Below are 25869 nucleotides of genomic sequence, written 5' to 3'. Positions count from 1 at the left end.
CAGTGACAGGAAAGACATGCCCCCCTGAATTTCCTTGAGAAAATCAATCAATCTGACTATGAGTACAGTATTTGGATTTTTGGCCCTCGTTAACATCCATCCATTTTTCGATCTGCTTTCCCCACAAGGGTCACGGGGGGTGCTGGAGCATATCCCAGCTGTCTTCGGGCAATAGGCGGGGGACAACCTGGACCGGTGTCACACAGGGCACAGGGCAGGGGACACAGAAAGGAACAACCATTCACACTCACAATGACACCTAGGGACAATTTAGAGTGTTCAATCAGCCTGCCATGCAGGTTTTTGGAATGTGGTAGGAAAACGGAGTACCCTGAGAAAACCCACGCAGGCACGGGGAGAACATGCATACTCCACACAGGGAGGCCGGAGCTGGAATTGAACCCTGCACCTCTGCACTGTGAAGTAGACGCGCTAATCTCATTCCAAAAACATGCATGGCAGGTTAATTGAACACTCTAGATTGTCTTTACGAGGTATTTTCGAGCATGAATGGTTGTTTGTCTCTGTGTGCCCTGCGATTGACTGGCAACTGTTCAGGGTGTCCCCCGCCTGCTGCCCGAAGACAGCTAGGATAGACTCCAGCACACTCGCAACCCTTGTGAGGATTAGTGGATTAGAAAATGGATGGATGGATGTTCATTCATTAATAAATAGAAATATTGCTTTTTCTCTTCATCATTTAGAATTGTTCTTTAACCAGGCAAAAATGGCCACTCTTTATTTTCATCTGAATATTCAAATGAATTTTCAGTCAGCTGAATCTGATGCTAAAATATTCAATACCTGCAGCCCTGCTTCATTTTTTCTGTTCTTTTGCAAAGAGTCCTTCTATGTCACACAAGCTGCCTTTATCGTTAATGACACTGAGGCAACCTCATTGTTTTGTTGAAATACACCAGAGTGACCTGTGAGCCGAAGTGACAGGATGACTCAGCCATTTTGCATTCACACAATAGCAAACTGCAAAATAAACAGTTTTTTTTTTAAACTTTGTATGAATTTGTGAAAGCATTTGGAAGCATTGCATGACTTACTATTATTATAACGGTATAAAGACAAGAGTAATAACTTCAATGAGTCGTTGGGGATCACGTATACACTTGTCCAGCACCTGCAGAGTTTGAAGAACAACACGGAAATTGTGCAGCTGGCAGGATTCCGATGTAGCTGCTTGTCTTTATCATTATGCAAGAAGTGTACTTTAGTGAGTCTCTTTCAATAAACATTGCCTTTACTATGAATGCCTAAAATTTTGAATCATCAATAACTTTTGGAAAAGAGAAGTTTACGCGTGGCTGTTTCAGTGTCCATATATACTAGACATAAATTAGCTCTGTCGACAGGGCGGCGATTCTGTATTGTTATTCAGATGTGGAGTGCAATATTCTATACAAGTAGCATGTCCATAGTTGAACACGGACGTGTGCAAAATTGGGTTGTATTGGATAAAACTTTATTGTCAAAATGTACTGTACCTGAATTATCCGTTGAAATAATAGGCTCCATTTATTTCAAAGGCATCTGCATCCGAGCATCAGCTGTGCACCTGTGCACATGACACGACAAATGAAAGGTTTCGCGTAGTTATTCAGCTGGAGGCTGGCCAGCAGCGGCATTGTAAACAATTGTGGATCTCATCATGGCCTGTTTAAGTTTTGCACACCTTCACTGTAGTATTTCCTAGAATCTTCAGTGATCATTTCCCCAAGATGCATTTCACTTAGGATGCGCAATGTTTGTCAGACAGTCACATGCACATTCTATAGAGCAAAATATGGAGACTGGTTACCGGGGGAACGCCGTGAACACTTCTTTGAAGAACTGTGGGCGAGAGAGAGAGAGACAGAGAGAGAGAGAGAGAGAACAAGTGAGAGCGAAAGAGAGAGAGAGAGAGAGAGAGAGAGAGAGAGAGAGACAATCGAGAGAGGAGAGGGTGGGAGCAGGAGCATGGCGAAAGACATGCAGTGGGATGAAATGACAGCACGAGGGGACGCACATATGACAAGTGATGCTTTGCAAGTGATTCGGAAAGTTAGGATGCTTTCATGCCTAGACATATTTGGTTATTTCCCTTGGCTTTTGTCACTTTTGCATTTAACATGGGGTGTCCACTTGCACGCGCGCACAGGTCCCGGCTGCAGTTAGGCGCAATTGTTGCCCCTCCTCTGAGCTTTTGCCTGGCACTTATTGCCGTACGCCCACACAGCCAGGCAGGCAGGCCACACTGTTGCCAAGCAGCAGGAGACTCAAGTGTACAGTGTACAGTGGATGTGTGTTGTGTTTTTGGGCTGGAGCTGGCGGAAGGGGAGGGGTGGTGTTTGCAGACCACCTCACCCCCCACCCCACCCCCTATTTAGTTTTCACTACAACGCAGCAGCGTGTGTGTTAATCATGTGCCTTTGTTTGTCAGCAGGAGTCAGGCGGGTCACGCGCTGGAGGTGGATGACGCAGTGCACACCCACTCATTTTTACAGACAAAATAGTGAAAGCATCATTTCAAGTGGCTCGCAATGAGGCAAAGATTGCATGGCGACATGACAGCAAGTACAAGTCAAGATGAAGTCTATACATAGCCTCACCTACACGCCGATCGACATCCCCACGCCGGTTGCACAGTGACACCGGGTGGCGAGCATGCGCGCATCTGCGACCTGCGTGTTCACGTTCCGGATCTCCTGATTGTGGTCACCCTTGCCCTCCTCCGTGTTTGACCTCTCCCACTCTCGTGGAGCTCACTCTCCTCCCACTCTTGCAACTGCCTGACCTACTTGGAGAACACACCACATGCGCTGCCTTTTTCTTGGGGGGTGGGAGGGTTGACCAAGTTGGATAAATTCACAACAAAATTGATTGGGAGATGTAAATTCACCTGATTGCTCAATTAGTCGATGCAATAATCGATTTGACAAGATTCAACAGTAACAGCTTTAGCTGCCGTACACCTGGTAGCAGCTAAAATCTTGTCCAAATATAACGAGGAAGGTACCATGGTACAGTAGTGCCTTCAGATACAAGTTTCCTCTGTGACTGCGCTCACAGTTTAAAAAACTCAAACAGAATTCCCCAGTAAAATGAATTAAAATGCCATGAATACAGTCTCGTATCCACAAGGGAAAAAAAACAAAAAACGGCAAAATAGCACTTTACAATCCAGTGACGCCTGAGCAACAAGTGACCCAATTTAGGAGTTTATCAAGATATACGAACCGTCGATGCTGAGAGGCGAGTACGTGAGAGTATTGTCCATGAAAACTCCAAGGTTCTGGCAGTAGGGTGAGGGTGGAATTATCAAAGGAGAAGTGAAAGTTTAGAGTTGGTGAGGTGAGGGATTTGGGACCCATTATAATAATGTCACATTTAGTACAGTTAATTTTGAGAAAGGCAGTTTGAGAGAGTGGACTGGGCCTGATGGGCAACGGATTTGGCAGAGAAGTACATGACAAATCCATTTGAGCAGGGGGTCAATTTCTCCTCGATGTATGCTCTTCGCGATATCACCTCTGCTAACCTGCTTAAAAAGCCAGCGCTCTTAATCTGGCAGTGGAGAAAGGATAAGTGTGCTCAGATTAATTCATCCTTAGCCATTTTGACCACAGCATGTGGTAAATACTATTAGGGGCTCTTTTAATTTGTGGGAAAATCCAGTGTAATGTATCCCTAACCACTGAAGAATTCAAGCACTCATAAAACAGAAAGCTCCTAAGGGCGCTGTGCGGCACGGGGGAGACAATATAAGCGAAGATGTTCTACAGTAGCTGCCGGTGAAATGCAAATATGTGTGCGAGCGCAGCTCAGGCTTACATAACAGCACCTTGACGAACAATATTGAGCACATCCACCAGTTCATTCTGCCACGCAGATCACATCTTGCAAGTTGTTGTTTTGAGGTTTATAATCTCTGTGTGATCTGCCTTGTTCCTCACCGCAAAAATAGTTTTCTGCTGTCATCACATTTTAATTAGAATATCATATCATCGCGGCTTAGCAGAGAACGCTGTGCCTGGCGACGTGATTAGATGCCGTAGTAGCGTATTTCTTTTGCTAACATGCTTATTAAATATTGTTGTCATGAGTGTGACGAGCAGGATAACTGATTTTGAAATTCTCGAACGTTTTTGTGTAAATTGAAGCAGATGCTGTTCAGCATCAACGGCAAGCTGGTGCGTATCCAAGCTGACTGCGGGTAAGAGGTGAAGGTTTGACCCTTCAGGTCAATCAAATATTCTGGCCAGCGTTGAGGTTACCCAAGTCACATTCTGAACACGAGCTGCAGCGCAAGCTCTATGAAATTTATATTCATTCAAGGGAATACACATACGTTGTTGGTAACCACAAGGAGTTATGGATTCATCAATCGTGTTTTCCCCTTTGGGAGAATACAGCTTTGTCAGTCAGACCCTATTTTTGGGGTGAGATGTGGGACTTTTGAATGAATGGGATACATATTTAGCATGAAGCACTTGTTATTTAAGGCAGAATGAATAAGTTGACGAGAGCCTTGTTCAACCTTGTCTGACTTTTTCTAATAGTTTTTTATGCTCTTGGTCTTGATTCCCAGAAGCCTTTGTCTTGTCTTGGACTCATTGAGTTTTGATTTTGGGCAAATCTTGAGCACGGGTCACTTTGGATTTGACGTCAGCACAGCTTTTGAGTAGATGATAACGATTAGATGATGAATATCAGATTGTCCTCTTGATTACAGAGGAGAGAAACACCAACAGTTCGACAAATTTAATGACCTAACTCTGAAACAGAGTATGCATACAGTATGTGTGGGTGGTGTAAACACAGTATGTGTCATGGTAGGTACAAGAAATGTGTGTGGCAATCCGAAGAGGATGATGCAGTTCCTGGAGTGAATGGTGAGTATGTATAATAAAGCCATTGTTGTTCAACACAGGCCATGCAGTGGGTCACCGTCACTCATTGCACATGTTTTTAGGAGTAATGTCTGTGAATAAATTATGATTTGGTCATCAAAAGCCCTTCCTCTGTCTTGTTTTTTTTCCAATTTTATATCATTTGTGTTGTCACAAAAGTATCCATCCATCCAGTTTCCGAACCGCTTGATCCTCGCGGGGGTGCTGGAGCCTATCCAGCCGTCTTCGGGCAGTAGGCGGAGGACACCCTGAATCAGTTGCCAGCCAATCGCAGGGCACACAGAGACGAACAACCATCCACGCCCACACTCACAGCGAGGGACAATTTAGAACGCCCAATCAGCCTGCCATGCATGTTTTTGGAATGTGGGAGGAAACCGGAGCACCCGGAGAAAACCCACGCAGGCCCGGGGAGAACATGCTAACTCCACACAGGGAAGCCGGAGCTGGAATCGAACCCGGTACCTCTGTTCTATGAAGCCGACGTGCTCACAACTGGACTACCGGGCCGCCCATCACAAAAATAATCATGCCATATTAGCTATGAGATACCATCTATTATTAGTGACACAATAATGAGCCTATAGCATTATTATTAGTAGTAGTAGTATTATTAAGTAATAGATTAATCACATGAGGTAATGCTTATTTTGATTGTAGTAATTCAACCTCAACTCATTGTTTATTTTTACAATATTATTTAATTATTTCATGGCTACTACATCCACGTCTTGCTATTCTGAAGAAAAAAAAATGATTTCTTTTTCAAGTTTCGGAACGTGGAAAATACAGTACTTAGCTAAAAGCTTGTTTCACAGCTTGTGTTTCACAACACAAAATCACGAAAAGTTCTCCTTTTGCCTTCATGGAGCCTGCCTGGGGCAAAAGAGTCAATTCAGTTTCTTTGGTTCCTCTTACGCATATGCCCGATCCACAATTTCAGTGGAGTGCTGTAGAATCTCTATGCTCTGTGTTTCTTTGCTCATATGACAGGGACAACATGTCCTTGACAACATCTGGCCGCAGCGAGAGCCCAGCATTTACATGTTAATCTCCACCACTAGGCTCTCATTAAGACTCTGCAGATGGAACAATCCTGTCAGAAGGGACGGGAAGTGGGGAATGGCTTCATGTTGGATGTGCATTTGACACACACACACGCACGCACGCACACACACACACACACACACACACATATATATATATATATATATATATATATATATATAAAATCCTCATCTCACCCCTCGGGTGGTGTCCGTGCCTCATTCAGCTCGGGTCCTCTACCAGAGGCCAGGAAGCTTGAGGGTTCTGCGCAGTATCCTTGCTGTTCCTAGCACTGCACATTTCTGGACTGAGATGTCCGATGTTGTTCCCGGGATCTGTTGCAACCACTCATCTAGTTTGCGGGTCACTGCCCCGAGTGCTCCGACCACCACAGGCACGACTGTCACCTTTACCTTCCAGGCACTCTCCAGCTCCTCTCTGAGCCCTTGGTATTTCTCGAGTTTCTCATGTTCCTTCTTCCTGATGTTTCCATCACTTGGGACCGCTACATCCACTACAACGGCTTTCCTCTGCCCTTTATCTATGATCACGATATCTGGTTGGTTCGCCATTACCATCTTGTCAGTCTGGATCTGGAAGTCCCACAGGATCTTCGCTCTGTCATTCTCCACCACCTTCGGAGGTGTTTCCCATTTTGACCTTGGGGTTTCCAGTCCATACTCCGCACAGATGTTTCGGTAGACTATGCCAGCCACCTGATTATGGCGTTCCATGTAGGCTTTCCCTGCCAGCATCTTACACCCTGCAGTTATGTGTTTGATCGTCTCAGGTGCCTCTTTGCACAACCTACACCTTGGGTCTTGTCTGGTGTGGTATATCTGGGCCTCAATGGCTCTGGTGCTCAGGGCCTGCTCCTGAGCAGCCAGGATGAGTGCCTCTGTGCTGTCCTTCAGGCCAGCCCTCTCTAGCCACTGATAGGACTTCTTGAGATCGGCCACTTCGGTTATGGTGCGGTGTTACTTCCCGTGTAGGGGCTTGTCCTCCCATGATGGTCCCTCTTCCAGCTCCTCATCCTCTGTTCCCCATTGTCTGAGACATTCTCTGAGTACGTCATCCGTTGGAGCCTTCTCCTTGATGTAATCATGGAGCTCGGATGTTTCATCCTGGACAGTGGCGCTCACACTCACTAGTCCCCGGCCTCCTTCCTTTCGGCTTGCGTACAGTCTCAGGGTGCTGGATTTGGGATGGAACCCTCCATGCATGGTTAGGAGCTTTCGGGTCTTAACGTCCGTGGTTTGGATCTCTTCCTTTGGCCACCTCATTATTCCTGCTGGGTATCTGATCACTGGCAGGGCATAGCTGTTTATTGCCCGGGTCTTATTCTTGCCATTGAGCTGGCTTCTTAGGACTTGCCTCACTCGCTGGAGGTATTTGGCCGTAGCCACTTTCCTTGTTGCCAGTTCGAGGTTGCCATTGGCTTGTGGTATACGAAGGTACTTGTAGCTGTCCTCAATGTCTGCTATTGTTCCTTCAGGGAGTGAGACCCCTTCAGTGCGGACTACCTTTCCTCTCTTAGTCACCATCCGACTACATTTCTCAAGCCCGAATGACATCCCGATGTCGCTGCTGTAGATCCTGGTTGTGTGGATCAGGGAATCTATGTCCCTTTCGCTCTTAGCATACAGCTTTATGTCATCCATGTAGAGGAGGTGACTGATTGTAGCTCCATTTCTGAGGCGGTATCCATAGCCTGTCTTGGTGATTACTTGGCTTAGGGGGTTCAGTCCTCTGCAGAACAGCAGTGGGGAGAGTGCATCACCTTGCTATATGCCACATTTGATGGACACTTGGGTAAGTGGCTTGCCATTGGCTTCAAGTGTGGTTTTCCACATCCTCATCAAGTTCGCAACGAAGGCTCTTAGGGTCCTGTTCACCTTATACAACTCCAAGCATTCAGTGATCCATGTATGTGGCATCGAGTTGTAGGCTGTCTTGTAATCAATCCAAGCTGTGCACAGTTTGGTACGTCGGGACCTGCAGTCTTGTGCGACTGTTGTGTCAACCAGGAGCTGGTGTTTGGCTCCTCTGGTATCTCTACCAATGCCCTTCTGCGCTTCGTTCATGTATTGATCCATGTGAACACTTATCTTAGCCGCAATGATGCCTGACATGAGCTTCCATGTTGTGGAGAGACAGGTTATTGGCCGATAGTTGGATGGGGCTGCACCCTTCGAGGGATCCTTCATGATCAGGATCGTTCGCCCTTCGGTTAGCCATTCTGGGTGAGTCCCATCCCTCAGCAGCTGGTTCATTTGTACTGCTAGGCGCTCATGGAGTGCTGTGAGTTTCTTTAGCCAGTAGGTGTGGACCATGTCCGGGCCTGGTGCTGTCCAGTTCTTCATATCTGAGACTCTTTCCTGTATGTCTGCCACTGTTATGGTAACTGGGTTCTGTTCAGGGAGGTTGCTGTGCTCCTCTCTCAGGGTCACCAGCCATTGTGCACTGCTGTTATGTGCAACCTCCTTCTCCCATATGCCTTTCCAGTACCTTTCAGTTTCCAGTCTTGGTGGGTCAGCTCTGTTGTTAGGACCCTGCCACTGAGCGTACACTTTCGCAGGTTGTGTTGTGAACAGCCAGTTTATTCGTCTGGCCTCATTCTCTTTCGTGTACCGCTTTAGGCGACTGGACAAGGCTTGGAGCCTTTGTTTGGCAGTTTCGAGTGCTTCAGGTATGGTCATCTGGATGGTCCTCTCGGGTATCGGCCTTTTCATCACACCTCTCTGGGCCTCCGTCAATTGACTCACATCTTTCCGGGCCGCCTTGATCTGAGCTTCCAACCGTCTTTTCCATGGTGGGTAACGTATCTCATGGTTGCTCTTATAGCCCAGAGTCTCCAGGATCACTGATGCTGAAGCGTATATCAGCTCATTGGTTTCTGTGATCGTTACGGTAGGGATCGCCCTCAGTGCTGCATTCACACTTTCTATGAGACTTTCAGATGGTACTTCACATAGCCGTTGTAATCGGTTTCTAGGTTGCCCAGCTTTCATTCTCGCCATGATCTTAGCTTTCAGGTCAGTTGCTGCCTCGCTCAGCATTTCATTCATTGGGGCTGGCCACCCAATCTCATCATCTGCATTCATTGGGGCTTGCCTCCCAATCTCTTGTATGACCTCCTCCTCTGATCTGGCAGCCTGGGGCCCTTCACCATGGAACCTGCATTGTACCTTATCAATCTCAAGTTGTGACAGCAGTTGCCGTTTGTGGATGTTGGAACACTGAGGTACTAGTTGTTTCGTGGTCAACCGTGACTGTGGGTTTCGAAGTAACCATTTAGCCCACATTCTCTGCATGTAACCCCTCTGACTAGGGTTGCTTGAGTAGTAGCATTCCAACAGAGCCATGTCATCGCATCTCGCCCATCTCCGCTTAGTTCCAGTAGCCCATTTTTCATCAAGGTGCTCTGGTTCCCCAGCACCTGACGCAGACCTTGTTTGGCTGGGCGACGTTTGAGCCGGCATGTCATTCGTTTTATTGTCTCTCATCATTGTATGAGGTAGGCATTAGCGTGAAGGATCTTGCCCAAGGCCCCACACTGGATGGTGTTATGTGCTCATTTCTTGCCCCAAGTGGGATTCGAACCACCGTCTCCCGTATGCCAAACCGATGCCTTACCAACTGAGCTCAGCCAGCTACCTAATAGCTAGCGAAATAGCATTAGCATCAAAGCCGTATTCCAACGGTGACTTTGTCAAACGATGCACGATGGAGGCGGCTGAACTTGTATGTCCTGAGAAGCGACAAGCTTTGGCCAACAAAGGAAATACATGACATTTTGGTTATTTATGGCAGAGTATGGTAGAATTTGAATGGCCCGGCTCACTCGACATCTACCGAGGCCGTATGTGGCCCACACTGCCAAATGAGTTTGACACCCTTGACTTAAGGGCAACGTTAACTAAAATGTGGCCCACGACAAAAATTAATTTGACACCCCTGATTTAGAGTGTTCCATTAACCTGCCATGCAGTTGATGGAATGTGGGAGAAAACTGGAGTACCCAGAGAAAACTCACGCAGGCACAGGGAGAACATGCAAACTCCACACAGAAAGGCTGGAGTGGAATCAAACCGTGCACCTCTGCATTGTGAGATTCTGGCGTGCTAACCAGTCGTCCACCGTGCCACCCCCATATTAAACAATAGGAGAGTTCTCCGGGTTTTATGAAATCACAAATGCCGCCCGAAGTCAGATTGTCTATTTTTACTGGTCAGATTAAATCAAAACGACACATATAAATCATCAAATTTAGTGTAGAGTGGAAAACTGCATAATCACAGTTACGCACCTGCAAATTTGCACATTCACTGCTTTTTTTTTCAATGTTTTTTTATAGTTTGGGGGATTCCCCCACCCAGTATATCATGGAAAACAGTGAATGTTTATCAATGTTTATTTGAAGACCATCTGCACAGATTTTCACTATTCGCGGTCTTCATCCCACACGAATACCAATGCTCCAACTTCCTGTATGGTCACTACTTTGCATATTCTGTAAAGTGGAACGTGAAGACGATTTATAGCTGGACTTTTGTAGTTGTAATTTTGTTGCGTTTCTGTGACTCAACGACATTTCCAAAATCTCAATTTTGGCCAGCCGTTTATTGCAATTGTGGCTTTTACCTGTGTTTGTCCGCAGACTGCAAATCATTCCTTTTCAATATGCCATTTATTGTGAGCATGCTGCTTTATGATCTGTCTGCTATTCTCACTTTACATCTTTGTCGCCGCTTCGCTTCTGATCTTTCCGTGTGTCTCTGCTTTGTGTGTGTGTGCGTGTGTGTGTGTCTCATCTTCGCTCCTCGCTGTCAGTGTGCGACCATCGTCCATCTCAGGGCAGCAGCCCACCTCAGCTCCCAGTACTCCCACCATGATGGTGGGCGCCTCTGCCCTCGCCACTCTCTTCTCCAGCAGTCTGACTGTTCACAGCTTCGTCAGTCTCCATCAGTACTGCTGCCCCTCAACTGACCCAAGCTTGCAGCGGCAGCACAGGTAAGGAGGCTCCTCAAGACAGAAATAAGTCACCTGCCAACAAGCTCCCTGACACAAATGCCTCTGTCACATCATTCGGAAACAGCACTACCTGGACTTAACGAGTGCCCCGTTTTAAGAAATTCTCAAGTCACGGACTGTCGCTTGATTGATGTACTTTGTTAGCCTCGCAAAATACTTAATTAAAGGTGGCCTCTTGACATTCACCGCTTACTGTTCCCCATATTCATCCCAATTTAGAAGATTTGGACAGAGCTTTCAAGAGCCACAGAATATCGTTTCCTGTGACAATATCAGCACTACAAGAAAGAGTCTGCAAGAAAACAAAAAAATGAATTAAAATAACATTTAAAAATCAGCACATTGTGTATTTTAAATAAGACAAAGTTGTCCTCAGTTCGCTCAAACCTAACACATCAAGGGAAACATTATTTTTCTACCGCAGGCTGGAACTAATTAATGTCAGTTCCATTCATTTCAATGGGGAAAGATAAGATAAGAAAAGAAAACCTTTATTTGTCTCACAATGGAGAAAATGCCAATTTACAGCAGCAAAATTATGAAAGGGAGAAGTAGAAGAAGTAGAACAAAAAGTATATAAATACAAATAAATGACTAAATTTCAATATAAGCATATTAAAAATGGGCGAGTGGTGGTTAGTCCAAATAAAACAAGATACAGCATCAAATCTGTATCTTGAGTAAAATCACTAGCCACAAATGACTTCATGCATTTTACTTGTCAAGCATAAAAAAGTCAATTAACCCTCTACCTTTTTTTCCCAACTGCCCGTGCTTTGAAGTCATTTTGCACTTAAGACTAACTGCATCTTAAACTGAGATTCTGATTCAGAAATGTATTACTGTCATAAATATTGGTTCAACTTTCGACTTAAAATCAACATTAGGTTTTCAATTAAGCAGCTACTGGGTCAGCGTGCCAGCCAGGCCAAAGCAGTTGAGAAAGCAGCATCCAACACTAGCCTACCATGGATTGCTCAGATTGATGAGTGCTTTTTTTTTTTTGATGATGATGATGATGATTGCTTTGGCCTGGCTACCTCTACTGGAGTGACCCAGAAGTGATGTTTTGTAGCTGAATGTTGAATTTTTTTAAGATGAAAAGTGTACACTAAACATTTTGATGGAAACGGAATTCAGTGTTAATTTTTCAGATTAAAAATCTGATAGCACAGGCATACTTCCATCGTTGTTTATAATGTCGACTGTCCCTTTAGTCATATTGTGGACAGAGCTTTGGCAATTTATGACTCATGAATTCCCATCACGGGTACCCTTCAAAAAACAAGTCAAAGAAAAAAAATCAAAAGGCACTTCAGAAGCATTGACCTTGGAGATTCCGCTGTACTCGAAAGTCTTTGCGCTAATTTCAAAATGTTGCTGAATGTGCTGTCCATGCATTGTCACCATTTCTCGCTTCTACCACTCACTCTCTGCTTTGTTTGTGCCTGACGCTTGTCTTCACTCTCTTCTTTTTCCTTGTGGATTGTCTGCCTGCCCCTGTCCTCCTTTTCTTCCGTCTCTACCCTCCCAGAGTGGAGGGGGAGGATGAGGGTGCTCACCAGTTCTGCTGCTCAGCTTCGGGCTGCAGCAGCCCCTCGTCTCGTTGAGCCAAGCCAACGCATCGCCGAACGCCCAGAGTAGACGCAATATGATGAACCAAATAGTGTGCATGTGACCATTTTCCATTGGTGGATAAGGCCTGTGTACCTGTTACTGTATATAGTGGCACCTTGATTTACAAACAGTGATGGTCGTGTACCGATACTGGCCACATTTCGGGTATTCATCAATGTTGCTATTTCCCACACACAGTAATAAGATGTGCCCTTCATATAACCAGCAAACATATAAAAATATGATTGGTACTGATTACTGGCAGTTGGCAAACCATCTTAAAGGTACACCTCAAGGAAACCAATGTGAATTGATGGTGCCGGATGCTGTGAATTTTCCTGACGCTGAGTTCCTGTAACGCACTCGTGTCTCAAGACAAAAACTGATCAAACATCGTGAAAAACTCAAGTCGGGGAATCTGTAAGCCAATCTTTCATGAGAACTTTTCATGAGAATTTTTCTCACCGCCCCCCCCCCCCACACACACACACACAGAAAAACCTTTGAAAAATACTCAGTACCTTTAATTTTTTTGGGTTGCCTTTTTTTGCCAGGCATTCTTTTCAGGAACTTACCTTGGTTTGCCACAATCAAATTATTTTAGCCGCCCGGAACAGTGTTATAAACTTTATCAGTACTACACTCGTACTGCTTCACCACACAAACTAGCTGCAGGCCTCACAATTTTTTTCAAGGATTTCAGGGTTGAAATTAATCGATATCATCTGCTTTTTCTCATTTCCCACAGTTAGAAAAAGAAATATGGAAAAGTAACCTCCACATGAAACGGGGGATCGTTTCAATGAGGGAACCAACATGAACTGATAATGGTTGGATGTTGTGAAGTTTGTTGCCGCCGTGTAGTTCGCTCTTAAGTCAAATTTTGATGTCAACGTAAAGCAAAAAAATCAACCAAAGGACAAGCTCGCAACTAGAAAAACTCTGATATTGACGGACTTGTGAATCAAGGTACCACTATATGTTAAATAATCTTGATGATGTCGTCTTTCGTGCTTCTTGCATTTTTTTCCTTGTCCCGCTGCACTCTCAAGTTGTCGGAAGGCATCACCATCATCTGCCGTTGCACTCATTTTACTTGATTCTGGATTTGCTCACTTGTCACTATTTGTTAGTGAGCCGTTGCCATTGATGTAATGCCCCCAAAACTTCTCATTAAAATGTCTGCAATTTGTTCAACATGCTGTTGGTTCCCACATCTCTGTCACTGTACTCTGTTTCTCAAAACTTTTTTGGACAATTTATTTAATTATGAACAAAATAAAAATGTGTGCTCCCCTAAGGTGCTCCATTTCTTTGTCCTTTTGCCAAGCCACAAACATAAAACTCAACAGCTCAACAGGTAACACAGGTCCATTTTCCTTCATGTACTGTCACATCTTAATTTTTATACATATATGGGCGACCCGGTGGTCGACTTGTTAGCCTGTCACCCTCACAGTGCATAGGTTGGGCGTTCGATCCCGGCTCTGGCCTTCCTTTGTGGAATTTGCATGTTCTCCCCCGTGCCTGTGTGTGTTTTCTCTGGGCACTCCGGGTACCGCCCTCATTCTAAAAACATGCATGGCAGGCTGATTCAACACTCTAAATTGTCCCTAGGTGTGACTGTGAACGCGAATGGTTGTTCGTCTCTGTGTGCCCTTTGTTTGGCTGGCATCCGGTTCAGGGTGTCCCCCGCCTACTGCCCGAAGACAGCTGGGATAGGCTCCAGCACGCCCGCCACCCTCCTGAAAATAAACACATAAGAAAATGGATGGATGGACATTATTATTACTCACGCAGGTGCTCTTGGGTAAACGTAGATGTAAGCTGTGACATTTGTACAATTTACAATGATGTCATAGTTCCTACATGGCTCTTTACCGGTGGAAAACCAAAAGGGTGTTTCGTAAGCACTGGTCCTGATGCCGAAAGAGCACCAGGTTTTTTGGGGTGGAAAAGGGGTATGTGCATCCTCCTTGCGCCTGCGTGGGTTTTCTCCAGTACTCTGGTTTCCTCCCACATTCCAAAAACATGCATGATAATACAATGGAACGTGCTAAATCCTCGCAAACCAAACCCCTGCCGCTCAGTGAGTGGCAGGCTGTAATGTTTAATCAGGAAAAAAAAACATCCCTTGACACAGGGCGCTTAACTGTGGTGGAGCAATGTAGTCGATACATTCTGTTTTATTGCATGCTTAATAATTAATTTTCCTTCTAATATCCACAGTTGAAGTCCGTTTAAATTCAGTTAAATTGAGTTTGACTAAACTGAGATTAATCTTAAATGGTGCAACAGAGCTCTGGCTAATTAAAAAAAACACATTATCTCATTTTGAACTTGGTTCTACTCATCTCTGAACGGAGCTAATCGTAGATTCAATTAAAACCTTGTTGGTGCAATCCGTTCTAACTGATTAATTATTTAATTGGTGCTAAAACCAAGAACACTTTGTCGTATGCATTAGCCGAGGCCAGCAAACGTGTTGATTTCAGGAGGAGTTGTATCTGTTATTTGTTGGAACCGTTTTTTATTCGATGTCTCCCTCCTCTAAGACACCTGATTCAATTAATCAGATGCTGATCATTTGAATCAGAGAGACATCTAAAATATGCTGGATTGGGGCCCTCGTGGACCTGGATTAGACAGTCTTGTTTTAGGACAAAGCCTCAATGTTGTTTGGTGAGTTTACATTCATGCTTAGACCCTCAAACATGCATTTTATTTTATTTATTTTTTGCTGAGAAGAAGAAGAATTTCTACAGAAATACAACAGAAGAAGCAGCAGTCAGTTTTGTACGTTTGTAGATTTCAGACCATCTACCGGTACTTTTTAAATTTGACTTCAAGTGGAAGTCAAGTCAAAAAATCTAAGACTTATTTCCCCAGGGTGCTTTTTTAAACGCAATTATCTGTAGTTCTCCTTCAGTACAGAGTGTGAGTACTTCTTCCACCTGTGCCATTTTCAGGCAATGCTGTGGTTGTGATGTTACTTTGATATGGCTGATGTAACCTTTACAGGCATACTACACAGCCTGCTGCTTCTTCTTTGCCTACTTCTCCCTACCGCCGCCTCCAAACTGCATAATCTGGCTCCAGTTGAAGTGTCATGTTGCAAGCTTGTTGGCCCTAGCAACAGGAACTAAGCTTTAATAAAGGGTAATTTGTCCAAAGGAGAAAAGTCGTGCTGGAGTTATTTCGGTCAAAATAAAGCATGTACACACCCGCCTTGTTGATCTCCACCCAGATGGCCACCTATTCAGCCACACGCTGAAATTAAATGCCCCTTTTCAATTTTCAAACACACATCGCATACTTTGAGACCTTGAATAGGAACGTGGTGTGGTTTCAGATTCACAAAACTACAAATTTACCTTTACTCACCACACCCACAATGGTGCTCGTGTGGTTTATTTCCCTCTTGATATCACTGCCTGCGTCAGTTACGTGATTGCAGGGAGGGTGGAGACGAGGATAGTTGTTGGCAAGCAAAAAAAAAACAAAAAAAACCTTAAAGAATGTGGCCTGTGCAGCTTTGCAAGGTGATCAAATGTACTTGAGTGTGTGCATGCATGTTAAAAGAAAGCGGGGAAGGTGTGTTTGATATTACACTCCACCAGTCTGTGGGAGAACATGTGCTGTACATCTCGGCATGGTAAGAACTATTTCTCATCAATTTGTTTCCCCAGTTTTATGTTAGGGTCACTTAAGTGTTTATCGAGAAATGATGTGTCACCTTTACTGCAATGATCAGACCTCTTCACGCTGCATGCTGGGGATTCCATTTTTATAGTCCTTCCACGTGGTTGTTTTCCTGCTGAATGTTGAATTAAGTCATACGCTGAGTGGTATTTAAGACATTTCATGATTTGTGATTATGCTGTACAGATGAGAGATCAACGCATGACATTTTTAACAAATGACATAGTCACAAGTTCAAAACGCGTGAATAAGACTTAATATCCGTTTGAAGTGAAACCAAAGTTTTTGAAAAGAGACAAAGGTTTTTAACAACCCTGTCAAATTTGAATGATTTCAAAAAAATGACAGGGATGTTTTGATTGATTTATTTAACCTATATTTATGTAGGTAAGGCAATTGAGAAGATATTCTTATTTGCAATGCCAACCTGGCTACAGACTGCAGACTAAAACAATGCAAAATGAAAGTAAATACAAAAAGCCTACAAAAAGAATATACAGTGGTGTGTGATATACAGTTGTACATGACATTACTTGACAGCACATGGTGAATAAAACATTCAAAGGAGATACAGTGACCATGTACAGTACAGTATCCCTCGCTATCTTTTTTTAAGAAGGCTATGATGATGAATGAGTCATTTGGGGCAGAAAACTGAAGACATCTTCAACCAAATGGAGTACAGATTTTGGAAAGGAAGAGGTAAATAAAGCGGGTGGTGGTACGCTTGGTGCCAAGATAGGGTGGGGTCTTTTATAGCTAATCATGGCCAAACATGAACATGTTTGTGCAAGGAAAGCGCACTCCGGTGACAACACTATCCGGTGTCTGGCTTGTGGTGGAGAGGTTTTGAAGCTGATCTCTGATACGTTTGTGTAAGATTGCTTATCGAAATGATTGGCCATTTATCTCATGCTAAAAACCGGGAACACTTTGTTGTTGTCATTAGCCAAGGACAGTAAACATGGTGATTTAAAAAGGACGTGTGATTTTGTGTGTTTGTCTTGTATTTGTTGCTGTTGAGTGAATGGTACAAATACAGTGGCCATAAAACTGTGACAGGAGCAGGTAAAATACATCGAGAGATGTGGGCTGCACAGAGCTTGTCTTCTCCGATCTAAATCAGTTTGAACTGGTTTGGAAATCATCTCCTCCGTAATGCAGACATCCAGAGTTAGTGTATGCTGCCCAGGCCTACTGAGAATGTTGTCCGTCAAAGAGTCCCCTGGGGTTAGATACACATGCTGACCCAGATCCAAGTCCCACTGAAGTCCAGTTTTATACTATTACATTTTTTGCCACACTGATGTGCTTTGACTTCATGGTGGGGAAGCTGGGCGTGGGACACTGATGCTCAAACAGTCCTCCAACCCCAAATTCCAGTTCTCAGTCAAATCTTTGTGTGAGTGCGTTTGTGTACAGTTTAGACATTTCAAGTTTGCAGTCTTATTCAACAACGAGTGAATGTTGGTGGGTGAAGAATGCTGTAACCCCGTCAAAGAGATGAATGCTTGCATTCAGTGTGGCCACAAAAGAATGTTGTCAAACTTTAGTTTCATGACAAAGCACAGTTATTTAATGCATGTCTGCCTCTGGTCTGGGATGTTGCTGAGGCCCACAAGCTTCGTGACACATGATGAGTCTTTATACGGCAAAACAAATGGAGATGAACAGAGTAGAAAGCAGCTCATGATTGGCCATCCCTGCGAAGTCGGACCGGCTGCCGCTTTGTCATATGCACACATTGAGCACATCCATTTTTAATGACGTATCTCGAAGCACCCGCCAATTTGTCACTCTTGATGTCAGCAAACAACTGAATTGGAGCTGAATTTACACACATGTATTCACTGGCCACAACCTGTGGAACAATCTAATGAGACAAATCCATTTGTGTAGTGACCAGTGCGTTTTGGTTGGTGTAGCAAATTGCAATAATGAAAATATTAGAAAGTTATCCATCCATCCGTTATCCGAACTGCTCTTCGTCAGGAGGGTCGCATGCTGGAGCCGAACCCATTTGACTCTGGGGCCAGCAGCGGGCTACACTCTCGACTGGTCGCCAGCCAATCGCATGGGACATATTGTTTGTCCACAAACACAGCCAAACACACGTTCATGCTCACAGTCACACCAGTGGGGTGTGAAACACATTTTAATGCAGGGGACACATTCAGTACCGAGTTCAACTCCAGCTCCGGCCTCCCTGTGTGGAGTTTGCATGTTCTCCCCGGGCCTGCGTGGATTTTCTCCGGGTAATGCGGTTTCCTCCCACATTCCAAAACATGCATGGCAGGCTGATTGAACACTCTAAATTGTCCCTGGGTGTGAGTGTGAGTGTGAGTGTGAGCATGGATGATTCTATATCTATGTGTGCCACGCGATTGGCTGGCAACGGGTTCAGATGGATGGATGGGACACATTCACCCCGATTTGATCTAATGTGTGCTGCACCAGTTTGTTTATTCAAGGCCTCACACGAAATAAATAATGGCAATACCAAACCCTAATTCTAATATTTGTAAAGGCCAAATTATTGATTCTTCTCTTTGAATGGGTCTCATTTGATTTTGCTTTGCAGAGAAGAAGACACACGATACTAATGGTGCATTTACAGTACACGTCTTGTTACTCTATCCTAGAAGCTCCATCCTGTTTGTTAGAGTCTACGGTGTTGGTCCAATTAAATGGTTAGGTGCAATGAAACTCATGGATGTGCCCCTTGAGAGAATCTCCCTGCGGAACTCTTAACAGGACCACTGGGTATCTCTTACATAAATGATGAAGTGCAGATGCCAGCTGCAATACGGCTGGCTACCTTCATGTTTTATGCAGCCAACTTCTTCCCTTCCGATAATGTACTTTCACCACTCTCGGGCATTCAGTTTATTCGCACAGGTGTGTAGGGTAGTCACAAATTTTACTCAAGTAAACATGCTGTTACTTTAGAATAATATGACTCCCAAACAAGTAGTCCTACTTGGGCGATCATTCAAAAATGTTTAGATGTTTATTTAAGGGAAAGTAAAGATGTCAACATATGTTTTGGTGACCATTAATTGCCAATTTCACACATTAGGTGATGCTTACATTTTTAGTGTTACAGGTTTACATTGTCACGGTGTGTCACTGTGTAGCAAGTGACCAGGGACATATTACATTAGTGTCGGCAACTATAGAGCCAAGACTCATGCGGGGCAAAAACGCTTTGGAAATGTAAAATGGAATCCATATTCTTTTGCTTTTTCTTGTCATTTCTGTGGCAGACAATTGTTGAACCAAGTCAAAGTGAGGCATTTGAACAATTTGCTGCACTTTGCCACATTCAATAGGGATGGATCTCTTAACTCAAAGTATGTCTCCTAGTCCTATACATATTTACTTAAGTATTCAGTGGGGGTGGGGGGGGGGTGACTCAATTACACCTCCTGGGTAATTTGTGAGTCACTTCGGACTTATTTTTTTAATCAAAGAATGAATGTCAACCAGACAAAAAAATTAAATGTGACATTCTGTCTTTCAAAACTCGTGTATGTCATATTTGCACAGAACCTCTTATTGAGACGTGTGGCGATGCTCAAGAATTGTAACTTTTAATTTCTTGGTTTTTAGCACTAAATGATGACCGATGTATTCTGCGCCAAACAAATTCAGAAACATGTTTTCTACAAGCAGGCCTGTTGCTCCCCAAGGTTCACGTGACTCATCTCAATGAAAATACCATCTGTCCAATGCTTAATTCCCATTTCACACACAAGACAAAAAAGCATCCAAAAATGATGATTGCTTCACGATTTCATTGTTCAATACATTTTGACAGAGGTAACTGTGCTGCGTTTTAAAAGTCTTCTTTAGACTGCCATTCACAACCTGTACAGCATCTTTCAACACCCACTTCAATAGTGATAACGGTCAATACATTGCCATGGCAACAACATTTTCATCTGAACAACTGCCTCACCACCCACAAAAGGTTCAACAGCAACCCAGCAGCATCTCCCCTTCTGAGTTTTTCTATTTAAGGAGCCAAGGAGGAGGAATGATACATACCAAAACAAAAGAAGAAATGGGGAGGACAATTGATTGACTGTTAAACAACCAATATGGGGTAATTTTCGATTAAATAACAGCTTCAAGATAATGTGTATGGCACACTATTTTGTAATCTGTATAGCTTTTCATACAATAAATTGAACACGCTTTAAAAAAAAATATCAGAGACAACATATGACTTTTCTGGGCATAAAAAAAAAAGCTAGAGAAAGACGAGCAGATAAAGAGAGAGTATTTTTGGCGCGCCGTTCTTCAAATTGTCCCAAATAGCGCAGAATGGTCTAGATGACGGCATCATTCAAAGACGAGGAAAAATGTGATCAAAAATTAGGATCATGGTGGATTGAACTCCGCAATATGGATAATGTTGCTGAATTTTGGGACGTGAATCCTGCAGTTAAGTGTTTCTATTTTGGCTGAAATGTCGTAAAACTTTTATTGAAACCTAGTATAAATAAAAGTCGCACGATCCTCGTGAGGATAGATGGATTAGAAAATGGTCAGACAGATGGATAAACACGTTTTACTACTGTACTACTATACAATCATTCGAATACGCAAATATTGTCGGATTACTTTACGATAAATATCAACTCTGCCATGGGTATATGTCAGGGTTTCCGTAGTGTAGTGGTTATCACGTTCGCCTAACACGCGAAAGGTCCCCGGTTCGAGACCGGGCGGAAACATGTTTTCCATTTTGTTCCAGGAATATCATAATCTTGCAGGACAGTTTTGTACATTTAATTAGACGTAATTTCATTTGTGTTCTTCGTCATATATCATAATTTGTAATTCCACTTGTATATTTGGATACATTTACCTGATTCATTCAATTACGTTCACGTTTTTGGCTCCCTAATACTTACATGTACATACAAATAATTTAGATTGTTTTGATTCCAATTTATTAGCATGATGATTGTGTGATTTTTGTAAAATGTCAAATATAATTCTTGTGGTCCCGAACTGCAAATCACAAAAACAAATAACAAACAATGTCATCGCAAACACAACTCAAAAAACACAAAACACTACAGCAAATCACAAAAACAACTAACTGAACAAACAACCAAAAATAATTGCAAATAACACTTCAAAAAAACTCAATTGAACTGCCGCCGTAAATAAAAAGACAAAACAAAACAACCAAATAACTGAAACACAGGAAAAAAAAACACAAAATCAAAAAGGAAACAAAACGGCAAATCAAAAATCACCCAAAACAAACCATCAACAAAAATTTCAAACAAAAACACATTACCGGAATTGGCTGGTAGGTGGGCGGAGAGCAGCGTGAATCAGACTCACAGCTTCATTGGCGGCACACAAAGGATAAGTTGAGTGTTTGTGCTGCAGTTGTAACCTGTGTGTGTTTGTGAGGGCAGAGACTTGCACATTAGGTTAGAGGTAGTCGTACATGTTCAAACATGCTGTATTTGCAAACGCGTTCAAACATATTTTTGAATCCGTAGGGGGCAGTACTGAGCCATTTAAAAAATGCAGAGCAAACTAATAAAATATGAGTGTGTGCTAAGTTTTACCCGCATGTTAAGACCCCTAAAATTAGCATTGTTTTCTTGGAGAACAGCGCTTTGCCACAGCAACGCCGTTTCACGAAAACTCATGAACGTTGTGGTTTAACATCATGAAGGTCTAAACCAGGGGTAGGCAATTCCAGTCCTGGAGGGCTGCTATCCTGCATGTTTTCCACCTCTCCCTGTTGCAACACAAATGGCCACATTATTACAGTTGCTTGGCCATTTAATAATAAAACTAAACTGAAGGAATTGGAAAGCGCTCGACTTAATGTCAAGGTCAGTTCAATATTGGTGTTTGAGGCGCAGCCTCATGGATATTGATGCCTGCATACAAAGATCACCCACACCAATGTGACCATTCCCATTGGCTCATCAGGTAAGTTACCCCATCACATTTCCCAACTTGGTCCCTTCTCTGTCCTTTGTCACCTCTACCCTCCTCAATGGGATTTCTAGCGGGAGGTGCTAGGATGGAAAGTAAAGGAGCGAGAAGCTGAAACGTGCAATATAGAAATGAGATGAGCCCATAGTCAATGTAGTCCGCTCAAAGCAACCCCAGTGAACAAACACGAGACATGCTGCATGAGTTGTTAGCGAAACGAGAGTCCATGAGTGATGTACTGGGAAGGTGTGTGGGTACTGACTCAGATAGTGACAATGCCAGTGACGAATGAATAGCCACTTCCGTTGGTGTATAGCCCGTCAGCTTTTTTTAAGTTTCCTCTTATTCGTCAACAAAACATGTGCCCATCAGTGACGTACTGTATTGAGAGACCTTCCGTCAGTACTGACAGAATGCCCACCACTACCATTATGGTTCCACATGAACTCCGTTGGGACAAGGTTAGTTCAACTCTGTGCTATCGCGTTAGTTTCATTATACAAATGCTGCTTCTCTTATGCACGCTTATTCAGTCATTCTAATAGCACAAGCTATTTCTTCTCTAGTGTGGAAGTGGAGTCGCATTGTCCTGGGGAGAGGGGCACAAACAAGGACAGCACTTTCAGCAAGACACCTTACTTGCGTGGCTCAGAGCACTACGGTGACAGCAACAGCAGCGTGACCGCCCCCGGCTCCAGAGGCCCCTCATGCGTGGCAGTCTCCAGTTCAGCCAGCTTGGCCTGGGCGCTGCGAACACGCCACCAACCAGCCAGCCTAGCACTTCGTAAGCAGGAAGAGGAGGAAAACAAGAGATGCAAGGCCCTTTCAGACAGTTATGAACTTTCAACTGATCTACAGGATAAGAAGGTACCAAAGACAGCAACCCACTTCAAGTGAAATTATCCAGGCTAAATTTACGTGAGAAACCACGCTCTAATTTCATCTGAGCATCATGTTTTTTGTTGTCTTGAAAATCTACTTGGGTAACTCACTTACAGTTTAATATCACTAAACCTTTTCTCATATGTCAATTCTGTAAATTGTCATTACAATAATGTATACTGGAAAACCAATAATAGTTCAAAGCAGGATGGGAGTGAGTAATCTGTTCATTCTATTTAATTCCCGCTGGGCCAGGCTGCAATATAGTGTTTGGGTTGTTACTCCCATACGGCCATTAAATTTTTTCAGCCCACACGTTAGTTCCTTCTGGCCCATGGATCCATTTTGAAATAACAACTATGTGCGGCGACTTTTAATTGTATGAATACATTTCTATTGATTCACACGGGACATTCACACGATACCACGTATTATATCGGGTCGAGATCAGCCCTATTAAGCGACTGAGTACTCATGGAGGTTGCTGAGACCAGCCACCAATAATTAAGGCAAAAAAATCTGACATTGACTAATTTCTATTTGGCAGTAGTTGGTGCTATACTGCATCAGATTTCTCCATCAACAAATCATCATCTGCCTCCAAAACAGGTCTTTGTTCAAATTTTTTGCCATTGGGCTATATGAAATGTTGTATCTTAACAGTACTAGAGGTATTGGTACACACTATCATTGAGTACTCAGAGTGAATACTGTACTGGTGTCAGTCTGAAAAAAAGTGGTATGGAACATCCCAAGAATAAACTAAACATCAAAACCAAAATAAATGTAAAGGTGAATCTGTCAAGTGTCATATTTTGTTACTCAAGACTATTCACAGAGGGGCTTATTTAAAAGCTGATTAATTAAAAAGTTTCACTTTTTCAGAGCAATTCAAATGTTAATGATTCAGGAAGATTTTATTCCTCCCGGGAAAAAACAGTACATGCTAAACAATTACCGGTAACTACACAAAACAAATGTTTTCTTCTCGGTTTAAATAGTACAGTATAAAGATGCTAAATATGAAATAATCATTGAAACTTATTGCATTTATATCATACCATGACAATATGGGTCCAGTACCCGTTCAGACAAGGCAACACTCAAAAAGGCTTGAATGAGAAAGGAGGAATACTGTATGTTTCAGACCATAAGTCACACTTTTTTATTCATTTGGCTGGTCCTGCAATTTATACTCTGGTGTGACTTGTCTATATATTATTTTTATTATATTATATTCAGATTAGAGCTCTGACCTGCACCAAAAATTCACGTCCCCTAACCGTATTAATGGCAGCGAACAAGTTGAAGTGGGATGTGAAACTTCTGCTTTTAACTATGGAACATTTTTTTCTTTTTAGTTTAAAATGGCTTACCTTATCTTGTACATAGTACCTGAAGATAAGGCTTGGGTAAAAGTATCCCAGAGAAAATATTTTGGGTAGAAGTACAAAGTCACCCAATGGCCAAGTTGGGCACACCGGAAAGAGCATCACGCTGAATTGGATTGCAGCATTAAATCACGATACACATCCTGTTTCATAAAAAGCAAAGTAAAGTGCACATATGCACATTCTATTTAATTCCAGTAGCTGTTATATGACAAAACTGTCAAATGGTCAATGCATAATAATCTCTTCCCAATCTCCCTAGGTGGAAATGCTGGAGAGAAAGTACGGGGGCTCATTTGTGAGCCGGAGGGCAGCCAGGACCATTCAGACAGCCTTCAGGCAGTATCGTATGAACAAGAATTTTGAGCGCCTCCGAAGCTCTGCCTCAGAGAGTCGGATGACACGTCGCATCATCCTGTCCAACATGAGGCTTCAGTATTCTTTTGATGAGCGGCAACCTCAGCAGCAGGCCCAGACGCAAACCAACTTTACTCACAGTGTGGCCATAGGTCCTCCTCATTCCCCTGACACCGATCACACGGGAGCCTACACCCACCTAGAGGACTCCTTCTGCAAACAGGTCTCCCGTTTTTTTCTATCCTTTCAACCTCAAAGTCACCTGCTTCTTTTCATATGTTCACGTTTGTCACAGGAGGGTGTTTACGAGAGTCACATTGGACAAAGAAATTAAAAGAAAGCTTCTTGGCAAGTTCATCTGTAAATGCGTTACGTTTTGGAAACGTTTTAATTGGATTGGTGGCTACTACAAAGTGGCAAGACCACACATTGCTCTCAAGATAAGTAACCAGATCCGAGTATTGTATTTCTGTCAGCACTTACTAATTATTTTTTAAAGCCTCGACAAAGAGAAATTCAGAGATTTGTCTCTAAATACATGAGAGATCTTTGAAGTTCATTCATTCATTCATCTTCCGTACCGCTTGATCCTCACTAGGGTCGCGGGGGGTGCTGGAGCTTATCCCAGCTGTCTCCGGGCAGTAGGCGGGGGACACCCTGAATCGGTTGCCAGCCAATCGCAGGGCACACATAGACGAACAACCATCCACGCTCACACTCACACCTAGGGACAATTTAGAGTGTTCAATCAGCCTGCCATGCATATTTTTGGAATGTGGGAGGAAACCGGAGCACCCGGAGAAAACCCACGCAGGCCCGGGGAGAACATGCAAACTCCACACAGGGAGGCCGGAGCTGGAATCGAACCTGGTACCTCTGCACTGTGAAGCCGAAGTGCTAACCACTGGACTACCGGAGTTAATTGCTGAAAATGTGCAGAGACTGTGAAGTATAACATTTTC

At 43.5% G+C, this 25869-nt stretch overlaps 1 protein-coding gene, 1 long non-coding RNA gene and 1 other non-coding gene across 8 annotated transcripts in view; 2 read left to right on the top strand and 1 right to left on the bottom strand.

Annotated features, from left to right (window-relative positions):
• iqsec2b (IQ motif and Sec7 domain ArfGEF 2b) overlaps positions 1-25869 on the top strand; it is a 60705-nt gene that overhangs the window by 14859 nt on the left and 19977 nt on the right. For 2 of the 5 annotated variants that reach the window (XM_052057940.1, XM_052057944.1), the window contains exons 2-4: positions 10782-10961; positions 22844-23144; positions 24813-25130. In XM_052057940.1, the coding sequence (XP_051913900.1) occupies positions 10782-10961; positions 22844-23144; positions 24813-25130 (799 nt within the window). Of the gene's footprint in view, positions 1-10781; positions 10962-16001; positions 16255-21944; positions 22739-22843; positions 23145-24812; positions 25131-25869 lie in introns of those variants that run through there. The other 3 variants (XM_052057942.1, XM_052057943.1, XM_052057941.1) reach the window with 3 other exon arrangements.
• On the bottom strand, positions 13360-16080 carry LOC127596101 (uncharacterized). Of its 2 annotated transcripts, none has more exons than XR_007961388.1 (2): positions 15974-16080; positions 13360-14344 (listed from the first exon to the last, which is right to left on the bottom strand). It is a non-coding gene; the product is annotated as an uncharacterized LOC127596101 (long non-coding RNA). The 2 variants fall into 2 exon arrangements; XR_007961387.1 differs by lacking the exon at positions 15974-16080 and adding an exon at positions 15824-15952.
• Positions 20971-21043, top strand: trnav-aac (transfer RNA valine (anticodon AAC)). Its single transcript has one exon. It is a non-coding gene; the product is annotated as a tRNA-Val (tRNA).

Source organism: Hippocampus zosterae, chromosome 2 (assembly GCF_025434085.1).
Source record: "Hippocampus zosterae strain Florida chromosome 2, ASM2543408v3, whole genome shotgun sequence".
NCBI classification, from domain to species: Eukaryota; Metazoa; Chordata; class Actinopteri; order Syngnathiformes; family Syngnathidae; genus Hippocampus; species Hippocampus zosterae.
The sequence above is the reverse complement of the archived record's forward strand: the minus strand, read 5'-3'. Positions and strand labels throughout refer to the sequence as shown.